General features: G+C 45.0%; 8 protein-coding genes across 8 annotated transcripts; 6 read left to right on the forward strand and 2 right to left on the reverse strand.

Annotated features, from left to right (window-relative positions):
* Positions 1-489: 489 nt before the first annotated feature.
* Positions 490-1,554, forward strand: CLUP02_09779 (2-ketogluconate reductase; the record flags this gene model as incomplete). The annotated part of the gene is made up of 1 exon (XM_049288757.1): positions 490-1,554. One exon carries the CDS (start codon positions 490-492, stop codon positions 1,552-1,554), a length of 1,065 nt encoding a protein of 354 aa, XP_049145901.1.
* A 436-nt stretch (positions 1,555-1,990) lies between these two features.
* On the forward strand, positions 1,991-3,815 carry CLUP02_09780 (uncharacterized protein; the record flags this gene model as incomplete). Its single annotated transcript, XM_049288758.1, has 6 exons — positions 1,991-2,193; positions 2,255-2,358; positions 2,423-2,760; positions 2,819-2,944; positions 3,009-3,341; positions 3,396-3,815. 6 exons carry the CDS (start codon positions 1,991-1,993, stop codon positions 3,813-3,815), a joined length of 1,524 nt encoding a protein of 507 aa, XP_049145902.1.
* A 1,029-nt stretch (positions 3,816-4,844) lies between these two features.
* Positions 4,845-6,300, forward strand: CLUP02_09781 (aminobenzoyl-glutamate utilization protein B; the record flags this gene model as incomplete). Its single annotated transcript, XM_049288759.1, has 3 exons — positions 4,845-5,202; positions 5,257-5,400; positions 5,456-6,300. The coding sequence occupies 3 exons, from the start codon at positions 4,845-4,847 to the stop codon at positions 6,298-6,300; spliced, it is 1,347 nt and encodes a 448-aa protein (XP_049145903.1).
* Positions 6,301-6,406: 106 nt separating this feature from the next.
* Positions 6,407-7,934, reverse strand: CLUP02_09782 (uncharacterized protein; the record flags this gene model as incomplete). Its single annotated transcript, XM_049288760.1, has 5 exons — positions 6,407-6,914; positions 7,011-7,321; positions 7,376-7,548; positions 7,640-7,676; positions 7,737-7,934. The coding sequence occupies 5 exons, from the start codon at positions 7,932-7,934 to the stop codon at positions 6,407-6,409; spliced, it is 1,227 nt and encodes a 408-aa protein (XP_049145904.1).
* Positions 7,935-10,442: 2,508 nt separating this feature from the next.
* CLUP02_09783 (uncharacterized protein) lies at positions 10,443-12,158 on the forward strand (the record flags this gene model as incomplete). Its single annotated transcript, XM_049288761.1, has 2 exons — positions 10,443-10,725; positions 10,780-12,158. The coding sequence occupies 2 exons, from the start codon at positions 10,443-10,445 to the stop codon at positions 12,156-12,158; spliced, it is 1,662 nt and encodes a 553-aa protein (XP_049145905.1).
* A 2,173-nt stretch (positions 12,159-14,331) lies between these two features.
* Positions 14,332-14,769, reverse strand: CLUP02_09784 (uncharacterized protein; the record flags this gene model as incomplete). The annotated part of the gene is made up of 1 exon (XM_049288762.1): positions 14,332-14,769. The coding sequence occupies one exon, from the start codon at positions 14,767-14,769 to the stop codon at positions 14,332-14,334; it is 438 nt and encodes a 145-aa protein (XP_049145906.1).
* A 1,446-nt stretch (positions 14,770-16,215) lies between these two features.
* Positions 16,216-16,697, forward strand: CLUP02_09785 (uncharacterized protein; the record flags this gene model as incomplete). The annotated part of the gene is made up of 3 exons (XM_049288763.1): positions 16,216-16,390; positions 16,442-16,514; positions 16,574-16,697. 3 exons carry the CDS (start codon positions 16,216-16,218, stop codon positions 16,695-16,697), a joined length of 372 nt encoding a protein of 123 aa, XP_049145907.1.
* Positions 16,698-18,429: 1,732 nt separating this feature from the next.
* On the forward strand, positions 18,430-20,140 carry CLUP02_09786 (major facilitator superfamily transporter; the record flags this gene model as incomplete). Its single annotated transcript, XM_049288764.1, has 4 exons — positions 18,430-18,775; positions 18,830-19,483; positions 19,536-19,740; positions 19,792-20,140. The coding sequence occupies 4 exons, from the start codon at positions 18,430-18,432 to the stop codon at positions 20,138-20,140; spliced, it is 1,554 nt and encodes a 517-aa protein (XP_049145908.1).
* Positions 20,141-25,094: the final 4,954 nt, after the last annotated feature.

Below are 25,094 nucleotides of genomic sequence, written 5' to 3' on the forward strand. Positions count from 1 at the left end.
AGTCCCAATACAGCTCTTGCAGTAAATTTATGAGTTCTTGACTTGAACAACTCTCTTCTGCGCATAATTAAATAGTTATCCCAAGTATCCTTGCTCAAAAAGAGGCAGATTGGTTTTTAATAAGTTACCCTCGGTGTTTGTCACTGGGCGTCGGTTTGGGATGTGGGTTGGCGGATATGCATCGGCTTTCTCACCGATATCGTCATCCTGCTGGGAATAACGTGCGGGGGTTAACATCGCACCGGAATACTTCTGTTTATCTGAATATTTCATGCTGTTGATCCGCATGAGCACATAATGGGCGCTTGCAAATTACCAGTCATCAATGACTGTCTCGGAGCTTCTCTCATCGATATAGGTCGGCATTTTAAAACTTTGGTCTCACCAAGGATTCATCACCAACCAATTATTATTTCGGCAAACAACGTCCTGAGATATCTCTTCCACGGCTGTTCACGGATTTTGAATTCCCAGGAGCATCCTCAGACAATGGCTGAAATTAGGCCCATCGTCCTCCGCCTTGGCGAGGATGTCAAATACAACCACGATTACTACAAGAATGTATTCACAGACCGATTCACCGTTGTCCCCAACGAGGAACCGGACCGAGCATCTTTCATCAAAGCTCTCAAAGAGAAGAAATTTGGCGACTTTTCCGCAATATTCCGCCCTCATTTCCAGACCGGCGGCGAGATGGGCCAGTGGGATGACGAACTCATCGACCTCCTACCCTCATCAGTCCGCATCTTTGCCTCCGCAGGAGCAGGTTTTAACTGGGCTGATGTCGATGCCCTCGGTCGACGCAAGATCTGGTACGCTAATGGCGCAGGTGCCAGCGACGAAGCCGTCTCGGACACGGGACTTTTCATGATCCTTTCAGTCTTTCGCAACCTTTGGAGGGCACAGAGGGCGGCAAGAACGTGCGATCCTGAGCAATTTCTTGCCATGCATCGTCTGGTGGGAGGTATATCGTGGAGTCCACGCGATCATGTACTTGGGATCGTGGGACTTGGGAACATCAGCAAAAAGCTCGCATACAAAGCCAGGACTGCGCTGGGTATGAAGATCCACTACTACGATGTGGTGCGATCACCCTTGGAGGTCGAGGAAGCGTTGCAAGCGACCTTCCACCCGACTCTACACGAACTCCTGGCTGTGTCAGACTGCGTGACGCTTCATACTCCGCTCAATGCTCATACGCATGACTTGATCAATAAGGCAGCTTTCACAGCCATGAAGGATGGAGCTCGACTCATCAACACGGCACGAGGCGAAGTGGTCAACGAAGAAGCCTTGATTGAGGCTTTACAAAGCGGGAAGTTATCAGCTGCTGGCTTGGATGTGCATTATCACGAACCACAAGTTTCAAAGACACTCGCGGATATGGAGAACGTAACTCTGACGTGTCATAACGGCGGAGCGGCTATCACCACACGAGTCAACTTTGAGCTGAATGCGATGAAAAACATCGTTGAAGTGGTCGGGAGCGATGGCACTACAGTTGGCAAGCCGTTGACGCCGGTAAATCAGAAGGCGTTCGAGTCATCTCCGTAGATCACGATTATCTCTTGAGCTCTTCCCGAAGATATTTCTCTTCACCTATCTTTTCCAATCTTGTCCAATGTTTGCATTCAAATCGACTCTAGCTGGTGTTGCCATGATCGCCGATCAGTATTCCATCCAAGCAAACCACTCCTCCGGCATTCTTCCCGATGTTCGGAAAAGTCGGGGCAGACGTCGTATCCCGGTGTTGAAAGACAACCCTGGAGCTATCCGTCCCCTCCCCCGCAAGCCAAGAATCCGGGGCCCCAGATCAGAGGCAGCGTCACAGGGGCATCGCGCCGGCTTTCTCCCCGGAGCTTCAATCCCTACAGCGTTCCCGGCTTTCGCTTTGTTTAAATAGTACGGCTGAATACTTTGAGCATAACGTTGCCACTTTGGAAGAAACCCACGGCTACCAACTGTTCCGTCAGGGCTTGGAGCTTTTACGATGTCTGAAGCAATCCAAGCACAGAAGCAAGATGCCGAGCATACAGAGAAACGGCAGACTCTACTGCCAGAAGAGTTGCCTCTGCCTCAGGAGCTAGAGCACATGGGAGCCGGTGAGCTAAGGCTCCTTGAAAGAGGTCTAACACGGCGTCTTGATCTCACCTTGATGCCATCGGTGTTTATTCTGTTCCTCCTGAACATTCTGTACGTTTAGAAACACTGGCCAAGTACTTCACTCATGCTTTCCCTGCTAACGACCCTCAAGCGATAGGAACAACATAGCAAGTGCGAAGATCACAGGTCTCACAGAGACACTTAACATAACAAATGCCGAACACAACACTTGCCTTCTGATGTTCTATGTCGGTTGTAAGTCGCGATCATGTCGACCTCACAAACCCATCTTGAACCTTCACGCTGACCTAGTCACAAGACTGCATCACACAGGTTCCTTCAAATCTCATCATCGGAAAAGTGAGGCCTTCTTACTACATCTGCCTCATCACCTCTTTATGGGGAATTATATCCATGTGCCAGGGCTTCACAACCAACTTCGCTCAGCTGGCAGCAGTTCGTTTCATCCTTGGCCTAGTGGAGGCCCCCTTCCTACCCGCCGTCTTTGTTTTGATGTCATGCTGGTACAATAGAAAGGAGTTGCCTCCGAGAATCGCGATTCTATATGGAGGAAATATGCTCGCCACGGCATTCTCAGGACTGATCGCCGCGGGAATTACCTCTGGGATGGAAGGCAAGGCAGGCAGACCCTCATGGGTAAGTTTAGAAAGCCAGAACCTGCATCGTCAATGAAAGCCTGACTGATAACTCATAGGAATGGCTCTTTATCATTGAAGGCGCCATGACTGTAGTCATTGCCCTTCTCCTCCTGCCGTTGCTCACAGATTATCCACTACAAAACAAGCATCTCTTCATATCACGAGAGCATCAGCTCTACGCTGTAAGTCCTACATGATCCTAATATGGACACTTTTACCCACTTCCCATTACTAAACCTTGGACAGGAGTGGAGAATCCGCAAGGAAAATGCAGGAATTGTCGACGAAGACCCAGAGTCGATCTTCTGGGGGCTCAAACAAGCCTTGATCGATCCCAAACTCTACCTTTTCATTGTGCAGCAAATGGCGTTGATCACGGCGCAAAGTTTCAATAACTTCTTCCCCTCAATTGTGGGAACTCTTGGCTACGGCCAAACAACAACGCTTCTCTTGACCTCGCCGCCATACTTCTTCGCATTCATCGTTTCACTGTGTGTATCTTTCCACGCGTCACATAAGGACGAACGTGGCTATCACATCGCTGTCCCAATGGTCTTTGCTCTGCTTGGAAACCTCTTGGTAAGTATAGCAAAACCAGCTTTAACCCTTATCTCATAAACTCACATCGATTAGGCCATGTTTGTGCCATCTCTCGGTGGAAGATACTTTTCCATGTTTCTCATGACCTCCGGCTCCTACGCGCCCTACAACCTATGCGTTAGCTGGCTCAGCTCTTCTCTTCCACGGCCTAGAGCTAAACGTGCTGCTGCTTTAGCCATTGTCAACTTTATGGCTGCTGGGGTGGCGCACTTTTACACAAGTTACATGTTCCCTGACAGCCAGAAGCCGCGGTACTACGCCGGTGGGGCGGTCATGTCTGGAGCGTGTTTGGTGTGTGCAGGTGTAGCGTTGTCGATCAAGTATTACCTCAAGAAACAGAATGAGAATTTTGAGGAAGAGGAGCGCTTGGGTGTCACAAGCCATACCCATATCAAAGGGTCAAAAGCTGGGCATGGTGGTGAAGGGGTTGTCTCGTTCAGATACGTGCATTAGCTTCAAAGGTTGCCAGCTAGCATTACCATCGACAACTTCTTCTTAATAACTGCTCAAATCCTCAAATTACACGAGTTGATCCATACTTATCAACGCAGTGCCGGGAGCACCTGATGCCCATTGGATCGTAATTTTCCCTCATCAAGTGATTAAAACTAGAAGAAATTGTGTCGTCAACAAGAGGTCAAAGGGCCGAAATGACGGTGAGAGTTTCCTGGCAGACTCAGTTGAGTATTGGAATCTTGATGACAACAGGTCTATTACATGACGTGATATCGTAACCACTGTCAGCACCCACAACTGATAGTCAGTGGAACAAATCAGCAGAGAACGCTACCATTCCTTGGCAATGATTGCGAAGATAGCCGTCGGCAAAAGTTTTTGACGATCGGCTATATTTAAGCTTACTTGCCAAGCGTGGATCCGACCCCACCACTTCCCCTCGATGCCGTTTGGTGACAACGCGGAGGCAGACAGTAGCAGGGTGGACCGACTTTTCCACGGCAAAGACGTACGCGGGGCCCCAAGTTCTTGCAAAGCCGATCGGACATGGAAACTCTCCCGGAGAGCCGGACCAAGCCCCTCGGATGACATATCGGCGTGATGAACATGTGGTAGAAAATGCCTATCCCTTCTGCCAAGACCGGTATCTCTAGAAGGAAGTGGAGATTGCATTGGGTCCAAGTTGTCAACATTCTGCTGATGACAAGCCCCTCTCCTCTTTCGCAAAGCTGGGCATATGTCCGCAGACCCCTCGTCTTCTTTAGACAACGAATGGCATATCTCGGCGTGCAGCCGATGAGCGCTTTATTCGTGTAATTGCCAAGATGTCAAGTTTTTGGCGGGGGGTAGCTGTCTCCATCTACGGGACCATGTGCAGAGGGAGAAAAGTCTGTCAACAGCGGAGGAGCATTTCCTGGGTAGCGACATACATATAAACACATCAACCTATTACTCATGTAGCCATGAATTCCGAACGCAAGTTCTCCCACTTCCTCATCTCTATCTGCTCACTTATTTGGGAACATTATGGGTGTCCAAGGACCTCTCACGGTGCTGGTGGCAGCGCTTGGTATTAGCTCAGCTGTGGCATTCAATGTGATTCCTCGCCAGAGCAACGGCACCGGCGAAACGAGCCCTTACTTTTCGGACGTATCTGATTACATCGATTCCATCGTTGATGAGTTATGGCCAATCAATAAGGAAATCCACGACAATCCCGAGTTGGGATATGAAGAGATCAAGGCCCATGAACTCCTCACTTCCTTCATGGAATCCCATGAAGGGTGGAATGTCACCAGATCCATCTACAATATCAGCACCGCATTCGTCGCAGTGTTTGAAGGATCGGGTGAGGGACCTGTGGTTTCCTTCAACGCTGAATACGGTGAGTCTATCACGAACGCGGATCTTTCGCTTCGAGGCTGACTGGTTTTGGCAGATGCCCTACCTGGACTAAGGCACGCGTGCGGGCACAACCTCATTGCGACAGCCTCTGTCGGAGGGGCGCTCGCTACCGCTGAGATCATGCGTGCCGAAAGCCTTCCTGGTAAGGTGATTTTGTTTGGCACTCCTGCTGAAGAAAGTAAGTCACATCCAGTGCATCATGCCCTTGACGCAAAGGCTCACCCATACTTAAGGTCTTGGTGGCAAGGTCAAGCTCCTTGAAGCTGGCGCTTTCAGAGACCACAACATTGATATCTCACTCATTTCTCACCCCACGAACAGCGGCGATTCCCCATACATGATCACAACTTCAACCGACCGTTTTGAAGTAGAATACTACGGAAAGGAGGCTCATGCCGCCGCTTCCCCTTGGGAGGGAATCAACGCTCAAGACGCCTTGGTTTTGGCTAACAACGCTATTGCTCTCCTCCGCCAGCAGACGCGGTCGACCGACAAGATTCATGGCATCATCAGTTCGGCCGGAACACGCATCAACGTCATCCCCGCACTTGCGCAGGCTTCCTTCCAGATTCGTTCCGCCGAGGACGAGGCCCTGGAGGAATGGACCGAGCGAATCATTAAATGCTGGGAAGCCGGTGCTTTGGCCACCGGTGCTGAGCTCAACGTCACCAAGCGCCCCTACGGCTACTCCAACATGGTGTCCAATGACATTCTGGCTAGTTCCTGGTCAAAGTACTTCACCGAGCTTGGTGGTGAGGTTCCCAACGCCGAGGTCGATAAGCTGCGCGAACCGAGTGGTAGCACCGATCAAGGAAACGTCAGCAAGGACTTCCCCACGATTAGCCCTTTCTTTGGAATCACGAACGAGAATGGCAGTGCCCCAGCTGGCGGCCCTCATACTGCTGCCTTTGAGGTAGCTGCCGGCAGTCGGGCTGCATTCGATAAGACCATTATGGTCGCGAAGAGCATGGCTGGCGTTGCCATTGATATCTTGACTGTTGATGGCATGCTTGAATTGGTCAAGGAGGAGTTCGAGGCTACTCAGACGAAGCGCAGAAGACGCAGGTCAATTCATTAAGCCTATAATGCCGGTGTTCTTATTGATGTACCCACTGGTCCTCAATGGTTGCAGAGTAGCCAAATCTATTTTTGCTGCACACAATCTTCAATGTTGTAATGACTTTTCAATCCGTCTTCTGGACGATTTCTGTGCGAACAAAAATTTTATCCGTCGACTCATCATCTCTCATAGCACGCCCGCCCTGCATTTCGCCAAACTCGGAACGCCTATGGCTCGCTTTCCTTCCCCCGATGACCTTACTGTCCGTCTTTTTATGCATATCATCCATCTCAAGGTTCTCTTCCGAGTCGGTCATGACCATGAACCCACCAGCCCCTCGGGAGTGAGGCTTTGAGGCTGAGATGAACGTACGAGGTCCCGTCGCTCCAGACTTGCCACCATTGTAGTATTTCGCATGGGGATTGGTTCGGTCTGCACTCGATCGAAGGGTACTGATGAATCGGCCAAAGATGCGGTCAAAGACGGGCCGGAGGATCGGTGACGACGATACCATGAGTGCGACGCCCATTTCAGCTGAGCTCCACACCATAGCGTTCGGCGATGTAAAGGAGAAGTCAAGGAAGTCGACGCTGAATACCGAAGCAAGCCGCAGGGCTCCGAAAATGATTGTCCTGTGAGCAAGCTCATCTATTAGAATTTTTTCAAATATGATTGGTTCGACCTTGAATAGAACGGACTATGGCCAAGCAGCTTTGGGCTTCACTTACAGGATACCGGCTCCGAAGATGCCTATGAGTGCGATTCGGTGCGCACTGGAAACTTGGAGCTTCAGCACCATAGGGATAGGCAGAATGAAGATGATCAGATCGACGATAACATCGACCACGCCCACAGCAGCAAAAGCTGTAATCTGATCACCGCAAACTCCCCCTGGAATCGTTGGATTCCATTGCATTGCGATGGATCTGCAGATAAGTAACCCAATGAGAATCGTCATCAAAGTCCAAGCAATGCATAAGCCCATGGTTGCCCAAGCCGCAATCTGTTGACCAGGCAGTCGCTGGTTAATGAACTGAGTCTACATCGATATGAGGGGATTGCGATCGCTCTGACGCGGGTCTCAATTGCTTACCTTGAACGGGCGGACAAAGAAGATGCGTTGAAGCATCCAGCAGATGCTGATCTTAAGTGACCCAAGAGACACAGCGTAGACCACTTGACTAGCATACCCAAACTTCATCAACTTCTCAATATGCCACGGCTGGAGCTCGGAGACGTGATGGCCTGCACCACCGAGGAAAAGCACTGAGATTTGTTGGTCAGTCATGCATCGACACAAATGTGATACATTTCTACTGGTGAGACTGAAAGACAACCTAGTCAATGCCATACGTACTCATGAAATGCAGGACTACAAAGGCGTAGAACAGTATCTGACGAATTCATGATCAGTCGATCACCCCAGTGTTCACGGATTTGTCCTCGTTTCATACCAGCGCTACCATGTACAAGCTGTCGTCAACTCCAAATGGAACCCGGCGCATCTTTCGCGAGTACAGACGCAGCTCCGTCCATACTGTGACGAGTGTCACCAACACAATGTTGGTATAAATCACCTGTGTAGCATTCGGGTTTGCTGCTAGTGGCACGACGGTTGTCGTGATCCGAGAGAAGTCCGAATCGACAGCCATTGTCGTCACGCTCTCAAAGCTGTTGTGTTTGTAACAGTTGTGTGGTTGGCGGGGGAAATCGAGTCGGTACTTTCAACAAGACTTCGAATTCAATCCCAGACAGACTCGACAGCGTACGACTGGTGTGGGTATCGGGTCTACCCCTTATCCTATGAGTTTCTGCGGCACAGCTATCTTCGTCAAAACTTGCATGACTCCATCTCGGCGGATGACGAATGGAGACCATGCAGGGAGTCAGGGACGCATCTGCATTGAGACGTTGACCCTGGCGATTCTAGCCAAGTCTTCAGATCCTTCTTGTCATGCCTGTGCCTGGCAGCCTTCACCCTCCTTGAACACATTGAACCGACGAAATTGTGACAGGGCTTCAGTCTTGGATCATTTGCTTGTTGCGCTCACTCTATCCCATATTGGGCAGGTCGTCATAGTTATGCAAGTTGAGGTCTGCGCAAGCAGCATATCAGAGTGCTCTTCACAGCACATTGCACAGATTTTTATTCACCAAGGCCGACAAAACACATACAGTGGTTTGCCAAATTCCTGAATCTATAATACCTACTCAATTGAATTCACCTCGCTCGCGACACAAACGAATATACTTACACCAAGAAGGGGGTTCTAAAAGTCGACCATTTTGCAAACCACGCGTGACATGCAACGCTCCTACCCGAATGGAGAACTTGATTCCTTTTCGCAAGCAAATACCGGAAACCTGGGTTCTTTGACGATAAGCAAGCCATGTACCCGGTAATACGGCCAGCTGCACTCGGGAGGCGCGCGTGGCGGCGCAGCCAGTTCGCGCGACCTTTCGCGAAACCAACCATCTTCCGACTTCCATCGTAAAGCAAGGGGCATGCCACATTGAATGCCTTCGTTAGACACAATGATGATGCACTAGCTCCTTTTATTGATCCCTCCAGTCTTCAAGCTTTCAGTTATCTGCTGTTGTGATTGTTGATTTGCTCCTGGGATTTGTACCTCCCGCCCTGTAGTAGGGAGACAAACTCGGTACAGCATGGCGGAGCCCAGCGTGCGCATTCCGGTGTTGCCTCATTATGTCTTTAGGTAACCTGAATAAGTGCCTGAGTCAGAGGACGACAACGTTGCAGATTGTTAGTTACCCCATGTCTGCAAGACAGAATTCATCTGCATTGCGTCATGAATCATAATAAAGGAGCAGGTTCTTGAGGGGTATAGGTTAGTAATTAAACCCGATACTTCGGCAAATTGATCATTCGCGGCTTCAAGAAATCGACATTCCAGCCTTGTAAGTCAAACCATAGGCTATCTTGGCAGAATGCCCATGATATTCGTCACATTGCTCGCCTGAGTATCGCTTTTCATCCTAGAAAGATCGTACGACCAACGAAATCCTGGAGTACTATTGAGCCAATAAGAACTGTTGTCACCTCAAGGCCCTCTGTTGCTTTGGTGTTGCGCAGTTTTTGAGGTCCCTGGTTGCCAAGCGGGCCTTGTGGGCTGGGCCATGTTGGACCTTGGACTGGGGACAAATTCCTGAGCGCGGAACATCCTGGATGCTCCCGGAGGCCAAGGGTCTCAAACGATCCTGGTAAAGACGGGCGGTTGAACATGATTGAATTTGCTCCTGCGAGTCGCAACGAAAGTCCAATATCTCTTGAGACTTTCTGCTTTCCATCGATTTTGAGGACAGAAATGCTGGTAGGCATCACTTGGGCTGTCAGTAGACTTCAGGTGCGTCGCTCACGTTCAGATGATACTAAATCCTATTCTTACATATACGTAAAGTGTAGAGTGAACTTCAATATGATTCATACTCTGGCAAATAAAAAAAGGTGGCTGGCTTTTCGTGAGAAGTAACGTTGGTCTTGTCAACCAACAAACTTCTTCACCCGCTCATATAAATATCCCTGTCTCCAAACAGCCAAGCCGGCTAGCAGGGATGACGTTCCACATTATATTATGCGGTTGGAGAGAACCTGCACTTGAGCCTTGAAGACATCGAGGGTTACGTTCGGACATGATTCCCGACCGGTCGTGCGCCCATTGATTTCGGTCCAATTCCAACATGTCAAAATATCGTTAGGATTTTGCAACGTAACCTTATTTCGGTCCTCCGGCCCTTTGAAGGGAGTCACTTCAGAAGCCTCACACATTATTCAGGATGCACAAGCATGGCTCTGCGTATACAACACACCACCGAGAATGAACGAGATTGCGCATGCAATAGAAGCGGATACATGCAGTCTTCAGACCTAAACCAAACCACGCGCCCGGTTGTGGGTATTTCCCGGGAATCAATATTGGGGAACTATGGCCGAAATATTTCGAAGGGCCTGAGCAAGCGTATTCCTCCTGGCGTTGGGATATAAACCCGAAGCTACATCGCTGTACTTGCAGCCTTTTGGTGATGCTCGAGGCCCTTTCGCTTGGTCCAGACCACCCCCCAGAGTCATTCTTGGCCCCCTTCTCCTCTTCTACATAATTCCGGTTCATCATACATCTGGCACTCAAAAACTACAGGACAAGATGCTTTCAACAGTTTGGGACTACGTCATAGTTGGCGGTGGCCTCGCGGGTTCTGTCATCTCAAGCCGCATGTTGGAGTACAATAGTTCCCTGAACATTCTCCTCATCGAGGCTGGCGAAGACACCCGGTCGCGTACCGACATTCTTTACACCAACGCTACGAACCTCATGGGTGGCGAGCTCGACTGGCAGTATCCGACTAAACCTGTCTCCGCGCTTAATGACCGCAGTCTCGTCTACAACCAGGGCAAAGGCTTGGGAGGTGGCGCCGCGATCAACTCTTGTAAGCAGCCATTAAACATTCTCGAGACTGACTCGAAATACTAATAGTACCCAGGTGGTTATACTCGTGGCCCCAAGGTGGATTATGATGAGTGGGCTGAAATCGTAGGCGACTCGCGATGGAGCTATGATAGCCAACTACCCTGGATGAAGAAGGCCGAGGATTGGTTCAGCACCAACAGTACCGCTCAGCACGGCAATGGGGGTCCTCTCCACGTTGCTTCCGTCACATCCACAGGCCGATCATACCCCCTCCGCGACGATGTTGCGGGGGCTTGGCAAGAACTCGGAGTTACGGGTTTGCCCAACCTCGACAGCAACGCCGGCGATAACCTCGGTCGCGCCGAGCTCACCGAGACCAGACGTAACGGTCTTCGTGAACTCACACCAGTTATCTACCCCCTCGATGGCATCACGGTGTTAACCGACACTCTGGTTGAGAAGATTATCCTTGCCAAGAATTGCAGCAACGGTGAGCTGAGGGCAACCGGCGTTCAGCTCGCCAATGGTACCCAGATCTCCTCCAAGAACGTAATCTCGGCGGCCGGAGCATACCGATCTCCCCAGCTGCTCATGCTCTCTGGTATCGGCGACGCTGACGAGCTGCAGAAGCACAACATCTCAGTCAGGCTCGACCTCCCCGAAGTTGGAAAGAATCTCATGGATCACATGTCATTCTATCAGTTCTGGAAGCTCAAGAACCCCGAGAAAGGTCTCGCGCTTGGCTCCAACAACCCACTGTTCTCACAGCCCGAGTTCGCTACCGGCTACCCGATTGACTGGGTTGTGTCCACTGATGTCGACAAGACAGGCCTTGCCGCTGCCATCGCCGAAGACGAGGGTGCTGCACCAGACGCCGCGACTCACTCGCTTCTCAAGACAGGCCGAAGTTTCCTTGAGAACTTTATCATTTACCAGGCCTACAGTGCCTCGAACCCTACCGTTCCTTTGGATGGATCGCACATCTACACCAATGTAGTCTCTTTCCTACCCACCTCCCACGGCACCGTCGGTCTCGAATCCTCCAACCCCGCAACCGGACCAATCATCAACCTCAACTACCTTGAAACCGAGGTCGACCGCTACGTCTACCGCGAGGGCATACGTCAAATGACCAAGCTGATGCTGAACACCACTTTTGGCAAGGACTTCATCGCCGGTGAGACTGCGCCAGATGCTTTTGAGCCTGTGTCGCTTGATGACACTGACGATTATCTCAACTCTCGTCTGGCAGCGGGAGGTGTCACGACGTGGCATCCTCATGGCACGTGCTCCATGGGCAAGGTCGTTGACTCCGAGTTCAAGGTGAGAGGTGTGAAGGGCCTACGTGTGGTGGATGCCTCAGTTTTGCCTGTCCCCATGGCTGCCCATCTCATGGCTCCGTTATATGCCATGTCGGAGCAGGCGGCTGCTATCATCACTGGAAATGCCTAGAGGCTCTGATATGAATATCTAATACACACTTGAGTTCATGATAACAATAGACTTCATCATCGCACTTGCGAGGCTTTACATGATCGATCAGAGAGTACTTCGAGGATCTTTAAAAAACACAGCTCGTCTAGACTTTTCACGAGGAATGCATTCTTATGATCGAAGTCTTCTTCAGGCTTTCATCATTACTACATAGACTTCGGAGCATCGCTTCTCTCCAGCCTATCTCTCTGCTTCGCTGGAAACAATCCCAAAATGGAGAAACTTATTTCGATTGGTCATCTTGAAAGCAAGTGGTACGCTAATATGCCCTCGTTTCCTATATATTCTCCGCTTCGAAATTCTAGGCGGAACTGTCGTCATCGGCAACGAGGCTGGAGGTGAGACTCTCTATGTTTTCTGGCATTTCATGGGCGAAATTTCGTTCGACCACGGCACTTCAGTCGATGTGAGACATTTAAGAGGTTTTATTGATGAATCTAGCTGGATACAAAACTAGCATATCATGACTTCATTGTAATGAAAGTGACCTCGTGAGTCCCAACGTTTTTCACGTGCACTTTTCGGATGGTTGGCAGGCAGCTGACTCTTTTTTCTTCTTCTCTTCTTTTTACTTCTCTTCTTTTCTCTTCTCATCAATCTTATTGTGTATCGAAGTAGATATACCGGTGAAAAGCTGTCTCTCGATGGAATCTTGCTCTAGGTCAGCCTCTTTTTCTTTGTCGGTGGGAATTTGATATGTCGAGATATCATTTGTACTCGACGAGTGATGCCCAGAGGCACCACTTACGTGATGGCCACCCCTTGTGGCCGCAACAGCCCCCTGGGAGGGGTGACCGCCCTGTGTGCCAGTCCCAGTCTCGGGAGGACCATTTCGATATTGGTCATTGCGGCCACCGAAGTATTTCTCGCCCCATCCTTCTTTAGGAGTATGATCGGTGGGCCCTTCGTCGATGTCTTTTTTGGGTGAGGATGATGGCGTCTCGGATGACTTTGATGGCGATGACATTTTTGCTTAAGGCCTTTGAGGTCTTGGTTCGTCGCGCGGAAGGAAACGGCAGTGGTCACAGTGAGTTGTGAATTTTGAAATCTTGGTTTTCTGTTTTGTTTTGTTTTTTTACTTTTCTTTCTTTCCCTTCTAGATGTATGCTGGATTGCTTTTTCGTTTTTAGACAGTGGAGTGCTGAAATTGTTTCTGGGTCGTCATGCTCTGCAAATTATCGTCCAGAGTCAAGCATACACATCGCGGTTTATATAGCAACGACCTGGCATGCACTACCAGGGTTGTTCAGTTGATCTTTATTGAATGTCCCATATACCTACACTTTGTTTGCAGTCAGCAGATGACCCTCGTCGACTTGGTGCATCCTAGATTGCTTGTCTTGAACAGTCGTGTATCTTTGTCATCTAGAACAGTGTTTTGGTGACACAGCATCTCCAATAGGATATGAATATGGTGCCTAGACTACTCTCGATTGTGGCGGTCGAGAGAAATGAGCAGCTCTTTTTCATTATGACCACCAATTCAGTCTACCTTATGTTTGAATGATCCGGCGGTAAACGTACATCAAGTCTCGCAGAGGCTGTTCAGGGGCAGGTGCGCAGCAGGATAAAGTGATCTCTGCGAAAGTACGTACATGTGACACAAGGTCCTTTGTGACAGGCTTGGTCAATCTTCAGCAAACAAAACATCATCCATCCTCTGCGCCCGCTCCTCCGCATGTATGTAAGGTGGGTCAGCACATATTGCCAATAGATAAAAGTCACTGTTCACGTCTCGGATCATTTGCGCAATGGCTTGTTCCTGGCAGGTGAGAGCATATACATCTGATAAGAGAATAAGCTGGGCGGAAGTGGACAAAAAACACATTCTTATTCAGTTCAATGTTCTGAATTCCCCACCTCCCACGACAAAGGACTGATTTAAGTCATGCCCTGCGTTTCAGTCTGAAGTGACAATCCCAGTCAGGTTTTGCCAATGATACTTCTTCGTTTCGTGATGCACAGTTTTGATTCAAGAAGCAACCATTGAGTGAATATGAATGACAGGCCGCACACAGAATACTAGTACCCCAAAACTCAGCAAAAGTTGAAATATCTCAGTACACATCAATAAAGCACGAGGTGTGTGTACATGTACCATCCGCCTTCCCAAATTGTACGGCATATGCCCCTAGAAGGCTCTGCACTCAATCAAGCCCTTCTCGTAGCTGTTGTAAACGGCTCCATCACAAGCCAAAAACCCCATGGCAGCAAGTGCAGCAGTGGTACCTCCACCAATCGCACCGACGCCAAGAGCCGCAATACCGCACTCCATGACCTCAAAGATAGCTGATCCGACCAAAGTATCCATGCACTTGTTACACTCCGTGGCGGGCTGCTTCACGCACTGCCTCTCTTGGGCCTCACGAAGGCGGCGCCTGCGGATGTTGCCGACTGACCCGGAGCGTGCCGAGTTGAGAATGCTCTCGGCGCGAACTAGGTTCTGGGTCTCCATGGCGCCGGCGACTTGTCTTTCCTGCAGACTGTTGGCGTAGACGGCGGGGTCGATAGCTGCAGCGGTAGTGAAGAGACCGCTAAGGAAGACGGTGGTGATGGTGGTGAACTTCATGTTGACAGGATATGAGAGTTGTAGACTTGGTAAAGAGAGTGGTTTGTAAAAAGGAAAGTGGTCTTTTGATTGAAGGACTGAGAAAAGAGTGTAGAAGGATAGAGAAGTGGTTGGTTTGGATGATGATATAACTGAACGAAGGGCGGATGATGGAGTGGTATTTATACAAACATTACAGACTCTCATTTCTGGTAGCTCTCTCTCATACTGAAAGAGCCGACTCCTCAGTGTTCTCTTGTGGCTAAAGTCCAAGATGTGCTTTGCAAACGCATTACAGAGTACACAGCTGTATCACGATCTCTTCAAACCCCGAGCTATGCGGATACTCAGGAGTTACCCGAAACCGAAAACTCACAATCCAGAGTTGCACTCTTGGCATATTCATGGCTTAGAGACGGGTTGAAGCTATCACGAGTGCATCGTGTAGTCTTGGAAGCCCGCCTCCATATGAGCTGCCTCTATTATAGTTTCAGACCAGATTGTTTATTCAGTATCGACACCCAGCCAGGTGCTTTACGAAAACGAACTTGGGCGGGGAAAATTGCATGTTGTCTTTACGGGTTTCGACCACAGTGAGGGGAGCTTCATGTAGATGGGCTTGGCACGAGGCTCATGGCGCCTTACAGCGCCCGTTTGTGCCCTAACAGCAGTGCGAGCGGAAAAAAGGAGCATCTGGCCGTTCCCGACGGACGCCAGCTCTTGGTCCGTGACCGGTGATCCGGCCCAGATCCGAAGACGTCCAGGCCTGCTTTTCCGACCCAGCGGTTTGGAATGTCAGGTTGAGCCTTGGACAAATAACGTTAATCTGGTTTAGCGTGGGCAGACGAGTCATCACCGGGCAGTTTTATCCCAACTCAGCGTCCTTGCCAACGTTAACCTTGCCCGAAAGAACAGGAGCCATCTATAATTGACACAACTATGATTTGGTCCGAACTTGCTGCATTCCGTGCATTACGTGATTTAGCCCTCCTCCATCTGGGCTCGATGCATAATCGCCAAGATCCTAAACTCAGCCTCGAAGGTCTGCAAAGGCATCTTGACGAGACTCTTGGCAATTATCTCTACAATTCCTAAGGTTCGAATTTCTCAATTAGAAACCTGGGCTCTGAGATCACGAACTCGTTTTCGCGGAATCATGTCGTTGACGGTCCACTTGCGCTGGGCTTCTCCGGCGGAGAACTTCCCTTGTAAGATTTCAGAGACACAGCAGCAAGTTCAGACTTCAGAGGCATCTTGAGATGCTTCACAGGTCTATAAAAGATAATTGAATCCCGCGTTAAATGTCTTCTTTTTCTTCTCTCATCATCACACATTCACACTTCATTCAGTCTCTTCAACAATCATCATCACAATCCTTCAGCTTCAAGCTTATCAATCTTTACAACTTTCTCTCTTTACCAACTCAACAAGTTTCTTCAACTTACCAACTTTTTCAAATCTCCAAAAATGTTCTCCAAGACCATCGTCGCTGTTCTCTTCGCCTCCGTCGCTGTCTTCGCGGCCCCTGTCGAGACTTCCAACAAGGAAGTCGAGGGAAGACAGATCAACCAGAGTGTCACTCTCTGCAGTGACAAGGGCATGGCTGACTGCGACACTGTCAACTTCAACTTTGGCTTCTGCGGTTAGTTCCGGTTGTACAGTTTAATCTTGGTTCTTAGCTGACAGTCTCTAGTCTCTCCCATCGGAAGACTGAACGACAAGGTCAGCTCTCTCAACGCCAACGGCTACAACTGCATCTTCTACAAGTAAGTTCAAAGATTTATACATCTCAAATCAGCTCAGATTTCTAATCCACTTGCCACAGTGACACTGGATGCCGCAACGGTGGCGGTCAGATCGCCACTACTGGAGAGGTCACCGACATCCGCAGCCACCCCTCGTTCAGCACCATGAACGACGATGTCTCTTCCTTCTTGTGCAACATTTAAGGTCTTCATTCGCTGCCAAGGCTGTTCTTTCAATCTGCATAACATGAACTGGTCACCAGCGCAACTTGTCTGGTCGCTTGCCAGCATCGTAGCAATCTACACTCACCTGGAACGATGGTGAGGATGCCTGGGATGGACTATGGCTTCTAGGGTTCAGTATGATTTGTATAGGTCTCTCTTGTCTCTCGGTAGCTCTTCAGCAATTGATATGTCACTCTACTTCCTTGCCCACTTCAATTGAATTAACTTACGCGCTCGATGTAATGCATTCGTTGAGCCATTCCCCACCTAAACGTTGGTAGGGTTTGGATATGTCTCAAAGGGAAGAGGATAACTCTCCGCAGAAGTGGCTTCGGGTCTTAGCCAGATGTGATCAATAAAAAAAATTACACCTTCTAGTCAATAGCCCTGTATAGATTGTGAGTCCGATAGTAAAGAGATTAAAAAAGACAAAACACGCATAATTTCTGCCACACTCTGACGCACAGGCCACTGGCAAAGGGGCTTGCTTCATGAGGAGGTCACGGAAATGCAGGCGACTTGGAGAGACACATGCCACACAAATCACCAAGGAATAAGACGGTATGCGGAAGCCGCACACAATCTCAACTTTTATGTACTAGCTCATTTGATAATGCAGTGAGATCTGATAAAAGACAACAGCTTAAACCCAAGATCAAGAGATTAAACCGTTTACGGAGTAGTTGGTTGGTGTTTGCTGCTTACTAAGCCCGAAACCGGCTCCCATCGGAAATCGGAACACCAAAAACACGAGGATGCGCTTTTCGGTCTGACGACACGTTCTACGAGCAGCTGCATAATTCTGTCGCCGAATTCCTTACAATAACGAGCCAGATGGGAATGGCAAGCATGGCAAACAAGTGGTTTGTGGCGGTACTTACCGAAAGAGACGCGTCGTCCGCGGTCCGCCAAGTGCAACCAAAGCTGTTCAACCTTGGCCGTGCTGAAGATGCAGTGTCGAAGGCTTCAATCCCTCACGGTGAGATTTCGAGATCATCAGATACCAGTCGAGAATCAGACGCCCACATACGGCTGAAAACCACGCCATCCTTGCCCCCATGTGGCAGAGCCCACCCGAAAGCCGAGACTTTCAAGTAGCTTGATGGGACTTCCCCCGGATGGAATCACAAGTCGTCGTCGTCTGCATCCGGCCAAAACCGCCACCAACGGCTTTCTCACTGGCCAACAGAGCTGGCGGTATGGAGAATCTCGAATGCACAAACTTCTCACTGTGAGAATTCTGTTTCTCGCTTCAGGCTCCACTTCGCAACAACCCCGCTGTGGATTGAAAGCAGAGCGCTGACAGGTCGTTGGGTTCGAGGGGGCGGTTCGGACTAGCATATCCCTGACTCGTAAAGGGGTTTGCTAGCCTGTTTAATCTTATCAGATGCATCTCCGAGAGCCATCATGGAGCTTGGCGCACTAGTCTAGAGCAAAGAAAACCTTGAATGTGAGAGAAAAAAGTCCTCTGATGGAATTCTCCATCGTCCGAGTTGCTTTCTCTCAAGCCAAGTCTTACGTTTCTCGCCGTGCCGTCTCGATCCGACCTCGGGTTTGCGAACCAACAGAGTTCGGTTACCGTCCGACATAGGTTGGATAAATAGCAAGACGAGCGCTGCTTCGATGGTTGCATTCACTTCGCTCCCTTGTCCTTCTCATCTATCATTCGTGCATTAGACTGCTACCGAGAGACCGGTACTATCAAACAACAATGGCGGCCCGCGCAGATCTCGAGTCCCACCGGGAGAAACACCCCGAAGACCTCGTCAACGAGGTCCCCGAGTCATCATCCTCGGATTCGGAGGACGACCTCAAGCCACATCCCCCAATGTACTGGAAGATCATTGCCGTCATTCTGATCTCCTGCATCAGCTTCGGTTCTTCGTGGAGTTCGGGTATCACCGGCGCCCTGAAGTCGACGCTCAAGAAGGAGCTCGATATCAACAACAAGCAGTTTTCCCTGCTTGAAGCTAGTGAAGATTTCATGGTTACTCTGCTCATTCTCACGAGCGGTATCGTGACGGACAGAATCGGTGGTGCCGGTGCCATGTTGTATGGTGAGTTTTACACTTGCAGCCTCTTCTGAGACAATGAAACTGACGCAGCAAAAGGTAACATCATCTACTCCATCGGTTCCATTATCGTCGCCGCCGCAGCTCAGACCCGCGGCTTCAAGCTCATGATCGGCGGCCGAGTCATCCTTGCCCTCGGCGACATCGCAACCCAGGTTGCCCAGTACAAGGTCTTCAGCTCCTGGTTCTCGCCCAACAACGGTTTCGCGTCCACCCTCGGCCTAGAGCTCGGCATCAAGAAGATCGGCGGTTTCGTCGGCAAGTCCTCAGCCAACATCATTGCAAAGAACACTGGTAACTTCGCATGGGTCTTCTGGATCGCCGTCTTCATGAATGTCTTCACCAATATTCTCACTCTCGTATTTTACCGCTTCAACACCATCGCCCACAAGAAGTTTGGCAACGTTACGGACCCAGCCACCGGTGAAAAGCTTACTGAGAAGTCCAAGAAGTTTGAAGTCAGAAAGGTGCTTGAGCTCCCGTGGGTTTTCTGGGCCATCTTGTCATTCTCTCTTTTCCAGACCAGCACTGCAATTGTGTTCTCGCAGAACGCCACCGAGTTGGCTGAGAAGAGATTCAAGACCGACTCCATCACTGCTGGTTGGTACTCAGCAACTCTGCAGTACGCCGGCTTCTTTTTGGTTCCCTGCATTGGTGCCTTCATTGATCTCCTGGGCAACCGCATCACCTTGTGTAAGTCAATCATGTCCTTTTGAGGATTCTGCCGGTATCTGACCCTTCTTAGTGGCTATTTGCGGTACCGGAGTCTTCCTGGCTATGGCTCTTATCAACTGGGCTACGGATACCAAAGGAACTGCTGCAGCGTTTGGCATTTACGCCGTTGCGTTCACTCTGGGCCCTACCACCATTATCGACAGTATCCGTACCTCGATGTGGCATTCATCTGTCTTTGGCTCCGCTTACGCCGTCAAAATTGCTACGAACAACGCGTAAGTTCTCGATCCATCTCAATCCAGTCATGTTTTTCTAACAAGCAGCAGGATGAACATTATCGTTCGTGTCATCACCGGAGCCATCCAAGATGCCGATAACGACAGCTATGACCACGTCGTCATCGTCTACGCCGTTCTCGCCGCCGCTTCCGTCTTGGTCTCAATCATGTTGGGTGTCCTGTCGTGGTGGTCCATCGATTTGGGCAACCTCCAATGGACTAGGAAGCAACGTAGGGCTAATGGCGAATTGTGGAATGAGAGAAAGAGGGCTTTTTACGAGGACAATGGGCCACGCAACAAGCGGATCTCTATGATTTGCTTCGGTTCTTTGGTCATGTTGATTCTGGGTGCTTGGTCGGCGTACTTCTGGGGTGTCGCAACTGGTAACAACTCTTAAAAAGTACACGTATGAAGATGGTGACTTTGAGACAAGAGCACATAAGGCGCTTGTCAACGTCCGAGATACCCATGCACCGAGGCAACCTAACGAGGTATCCAGCCAGTAATGTAGGAACTTAATGAATAGTTGGTACGATTCCAAATCCATCAACCGCTGCGATGCGTTGAAAATGCCTTTGTCTGCAATGATTGGTCAGGAACATGAGGTAACACGGGAGCTTCACAAAACTTTGAAGCTCAGAAGGTTTGCTTCTGCCGATTGATGTTTGTGAACCGGACTTTGGATCCTAAGTTTCGAGGATATTTCGCCGACTTATCTCACGTGTTGCTTCATCGATGTCTAACTAAACAAGTTGAAATCATAGATACGAGATGATCCTCGAAATTCAGCAAGTGCTGAACCTAATGTGCTGAACTCGGCTTGATAACCGAGTCGGCTCCGATCAACACTGCAGATGCATCGCCTCATTCGGATCCACTCTGTCATCTCCCCTCACAAGGTATTACGTAATAGGGATAGTAATCGCATCTCACGAAGTGCCCGTTACGTGCTAAATCACGTGTCTATCTTAAATATTATATATATAGACCTTTTCCTTTTATCTATTTCTATTTTAATAATAAAGCTACTTTTACTATATTCTATATACTTATTATTACGTATTATAACTCGTAATAATTATAAGCTTAGCTCTTAGTTAAGACCTTATACTATAATAACGTACTTATTAATATAATTCTTACGATTTTTTTAAAATAACTAACTTACTTATACTTACTTTAGCCTAAGCTAAATTAACTAATTATAATAATTAAATTAAATAGTTTAGTATACTTCGTATTATAAATAAAGGCGTTAGGGTTTAAAAATACGTCGACCTAAACGCTCTAAATTTTAATATATTCCTTAACCCCTCTATAGCACTTATTTTACCCTTAGAATTTAAATAATTAGTTACGACCTATAATAAAAAAGAACTATGAGCTTACTAAGCCCGTTATAAAGTATTTAAAAATAATTAAAAAAACTAGGAAATCCTTTATTAATAGCTTCTAAAGATAACTTTTAATACGAACTTTTTAACTTTTTTAAATATAAATAATTTATAAAACTAAGCTAGGTTTTTTTTTATAAAGCTAGCTATATTACTTACTTTATATAAATAAATCTATCTTTATATTATATTTATAAAAAAGATTTATATACTAAAGAGTATTTAGAAATAATAAGAGCTTAATATTAAATATAAGTAACTTATAATTTATAAACGTAATATTATTAATACATATATTAAAATCCTTACTTAGTGATTAGTAAAATTAATTAATACTATATTATATAAATACGTATTTTAAAAAGCTATTAAGAACGGTACTAAGTTTAGTATATAGCAAATCGTTAAATATTTAAAACAAGAATTTATACCTCCCGAACTAATAATAAAAAATACGGTTGAAAAGGAATATTAATAAGCCCTTAATAAAGTAAGGACTAAAATTAACTTTTAATATTAGTATAAAGAGTAATAATCTACTTATTTCTAAATTAAAATATTTAATATTTTAAAAATTATAAAAAGATTACTATACTTAATTTTTTAATTATAGTTAAGTCTAAACTTAACTTTATATAAGGCTAACGTATATATAAAACCTTTAATAAATTAATAGCTTTTAAAATATATATAAAGACCCTCGAGGAGATTACGTATATATTTAGCTTAGTAACTTAGGACGTATATACTAAACGATTTTTAAATTAAAAAGGGGCTTATTCTATTTTTATTAAACACTCTAACTTAGTTAATAACGTAAATAATAAAAGTAATGTTATATACTTTTATAATTACGTATATTTATAGCACCCTATAGCGTATTAAAAATTAAAATAAGTACTTATAAGCCGAAACGCTAGTAAGTTATTAAGACGAATATTAAGGAGCTATATAAAAGAAGTCCTTATTATTATTAAATTAAATAAATAGAAATTACTCTAAAATAAGCTTAAAAAAGCTAGTTAGCTAAGGAATAATAGAACCCCTAAGAAACTTAAGTTTTTAAAAAGATTTTTTAATTAACTTATTACGAGCTTATTAATAAACTAAAACGAGGGCTACGTAATTACTATACTTATAAAGAGTTAGGACTTAAAAATAAATATAATTTTTAGTACTTTTATAAATAGTACTTACCCCCTTTTTAAAAATATGGTAATAAATAGTTATAAAATAATATATTTAATTAATAATAAGAGCCTACTTAAACCTAAGAGTTACGTATTATTAAGTAATAAAAACTATATTAAATTAAGAACTATTATATTATTTATTATTATACGTAATATTTATATTATAAAGGGCGTTTTAAACGGACTTAAGGAAAAGGGAACTTACGATTTAAAGCTCTAAAACGTTACTTATATTAAGGGATTTTATATTAATATAATTTTAAAAACTTTACTAAATAGAAGCGTACTTTAGTATTATAGTCTAGATTATACTTTATAATAAAGAACGCTTTATAAAAGCACTATTAAAAAATAGCTTATTTAAAAGAATAATCTAATTTTTTTTAAATATAAGCTCCTTTAATCTTATCCTTTTTTTATAAACCTTAAGTATATCTTATAAAGCTTAGCTAGTATTATATTACTAATTAGTTATAAAACATTTTATTATTTATATTAATATACTTATAAAAAGTTTAATAGCGCGCTTTTTTAGTACTTTAAAATAGGTTATTTCGGACTTAATACTCTTTATTAATTACTATATCTAGCACGTATAGCTTTAACGAGGTAATGCGGGATATTCTTATAAAGAATATGAAAAGTGAATATTCATATAGAAGCAAGAATATATGAATATAGGGGATATAAGCGTATATAAAAGAGGTTTTTGTAGTAAAGAGAGTAATATAGTTGAATTACTATATAAGAAGTTGCTTGCTTAACGAAAGGTCTAGGTAGGCAAATACACGCCTATATATAGGCATAAAAACCTCCTACTAGAATATTCCATTGCTTATTAATTATGATATAATTAATAAGCGTATACGTAAGTGAATGCGTAATCGTAGTACGTAATTCCGCCTCGAGTAAATTCCAGATTATTCAGTTACCTTCCAGTACTTTCCATTGCTCACGTAAGCTTATATAAGCAGTATTGCTTACATAATCAATACCTATAATAATCTACAGAAGTCGTAGATTAATATGGTATATAGTTTGCTTACGTAATATTGATAATAAGGCGAATAATAAGGTAAACAAAGTTACCTTCGTAACACTATATAAGACTCGAGGTATATATATTAAACCTTTATTATAAGTTAAGTATAAAGTATATATATTATTTAAAACTAAAATAGTAATTTTAAAAAGACTACCCTTAAAAAGAGCCTTATAGCTATAGTACCGTATATCCTAAGATCTCTTTTATTTTAAACTATTTTTTAATAAATAATAATATGTACTCATAGCTTTTAATAAATATAATAAGTAACTTAGGGGGTTCTTTTTAAAAATAAAAATAGAGGAAAAAGTACTTTTTATATTATAGAGCCTCGAGGTAGCGATTCGTTATTAAAAAGAGACTCTAATCTATTTTTTTAAAAATAATAATAAGACCGCTCTTTTAATTATAAACGTTAAATACGTATATAAAACGTAGTGTAGCGAGCTAAGAATCGGAATAAAAGTTTTACTTTTATATATAAAAAAACCTATAAGTAATACTAAAAGAGTAAGTTAATTTATAATTACTAAAGCTCGTAAGATATACTTTTTTATAAACCTCCTTACGAATTTATAAAATAAAATAATACTAATAATAATCTTTATTTATAATATTACCTTACGGGAGGTTAATAAAAGAGATTTACTTATTATAATAAAAATTAACTAGTAAAAGTAGTATTAATACTAATAATAAACGGGTTACTAAGTACGGGATTCTAAACTAGTTATTTTATATTTTAATAACCTTTATATATATAATTACTAAGTATACCCTCTTTATAAGGATTATCAAAGGGGTATATATTAAAAGGAGTTTAAAGTACTTCCTTATAGGTATATAGGATACTTAGTTAGATATATATTAAAAACGTATAACTTATATAAGGTCTAAGTACCTATGCTCGAGTAGGTATTTATTATAAAGAATATTAAGTTTAATAAAGAAGTTTTTTATAATCCTATATATAAGGAATAAGCTATCGTAAGTAAATAAATAAATTTAATAATTTAAAAAATATAAGAACTTTTTAATACTAATAATAAGTTAGTTTAAGTACTTAGGGAAGCAGATTTAAACTTCGGAAATATTAATACTTAAAATAACTTTATAGTCGAGGATAGTATTATTATTAAATTTTTAACTATTTAGGACGCTAAGTAATTAATAAACGTATTTTAGGGTATAGTTAATAAGGCTAAAGAGGCTAATATAGTTTTATTATTATTACTAACCCCTAAGATAACCCCTTTATATAAGCTCGGGGATAGGAATAAAAAAGAGGATATAATAACTAAGTTATAAATAGCTCTACGTAATTTATAATCCTCCCTATAAGTACTTATATATAGTGGTTTTTTTCCGGCTTTATAGGTATAAAAGATGAACCTTAATAAGATCACGCTTTTAAGGGAAATTATATAATATAGTATACTTTTTAATTATATAATACGCGCAATATACCCTAAGTACGCGCTTAACGCAATATAGTAATTTTAATATAAAAACCGCTATATAATTTAAGATAAGTAAGCTACCCTCTTCGTTACGTAGCGGCGCTAGTTAAAAAGGTTAATAATAAAGGTCGGCTATAATAATTAGTTATAATAGTTAGTTATAAGAGTTAGAAGCGGCCCTTAACTATAAAGGTTCTAAACTTTAATAACGACGTAGAAGTTTTTAAAAAAAGGGCTAAATAGGCTAATATTTACTACT

The sequence above is a fragment of the Colletotrichum lupini genome, chromosome 5, assembly GCF_023278565.1.
Source record: "Colletotrichum lupini chromosome 5, complete sequence".
NCBI classification, from domain to species: Eukaryota; Fungi; Ascomycota; class Sordariomycetes; order Glomerellales; family Glomerellaceae; genus Colletotrichum; species Colletotrichum lupini.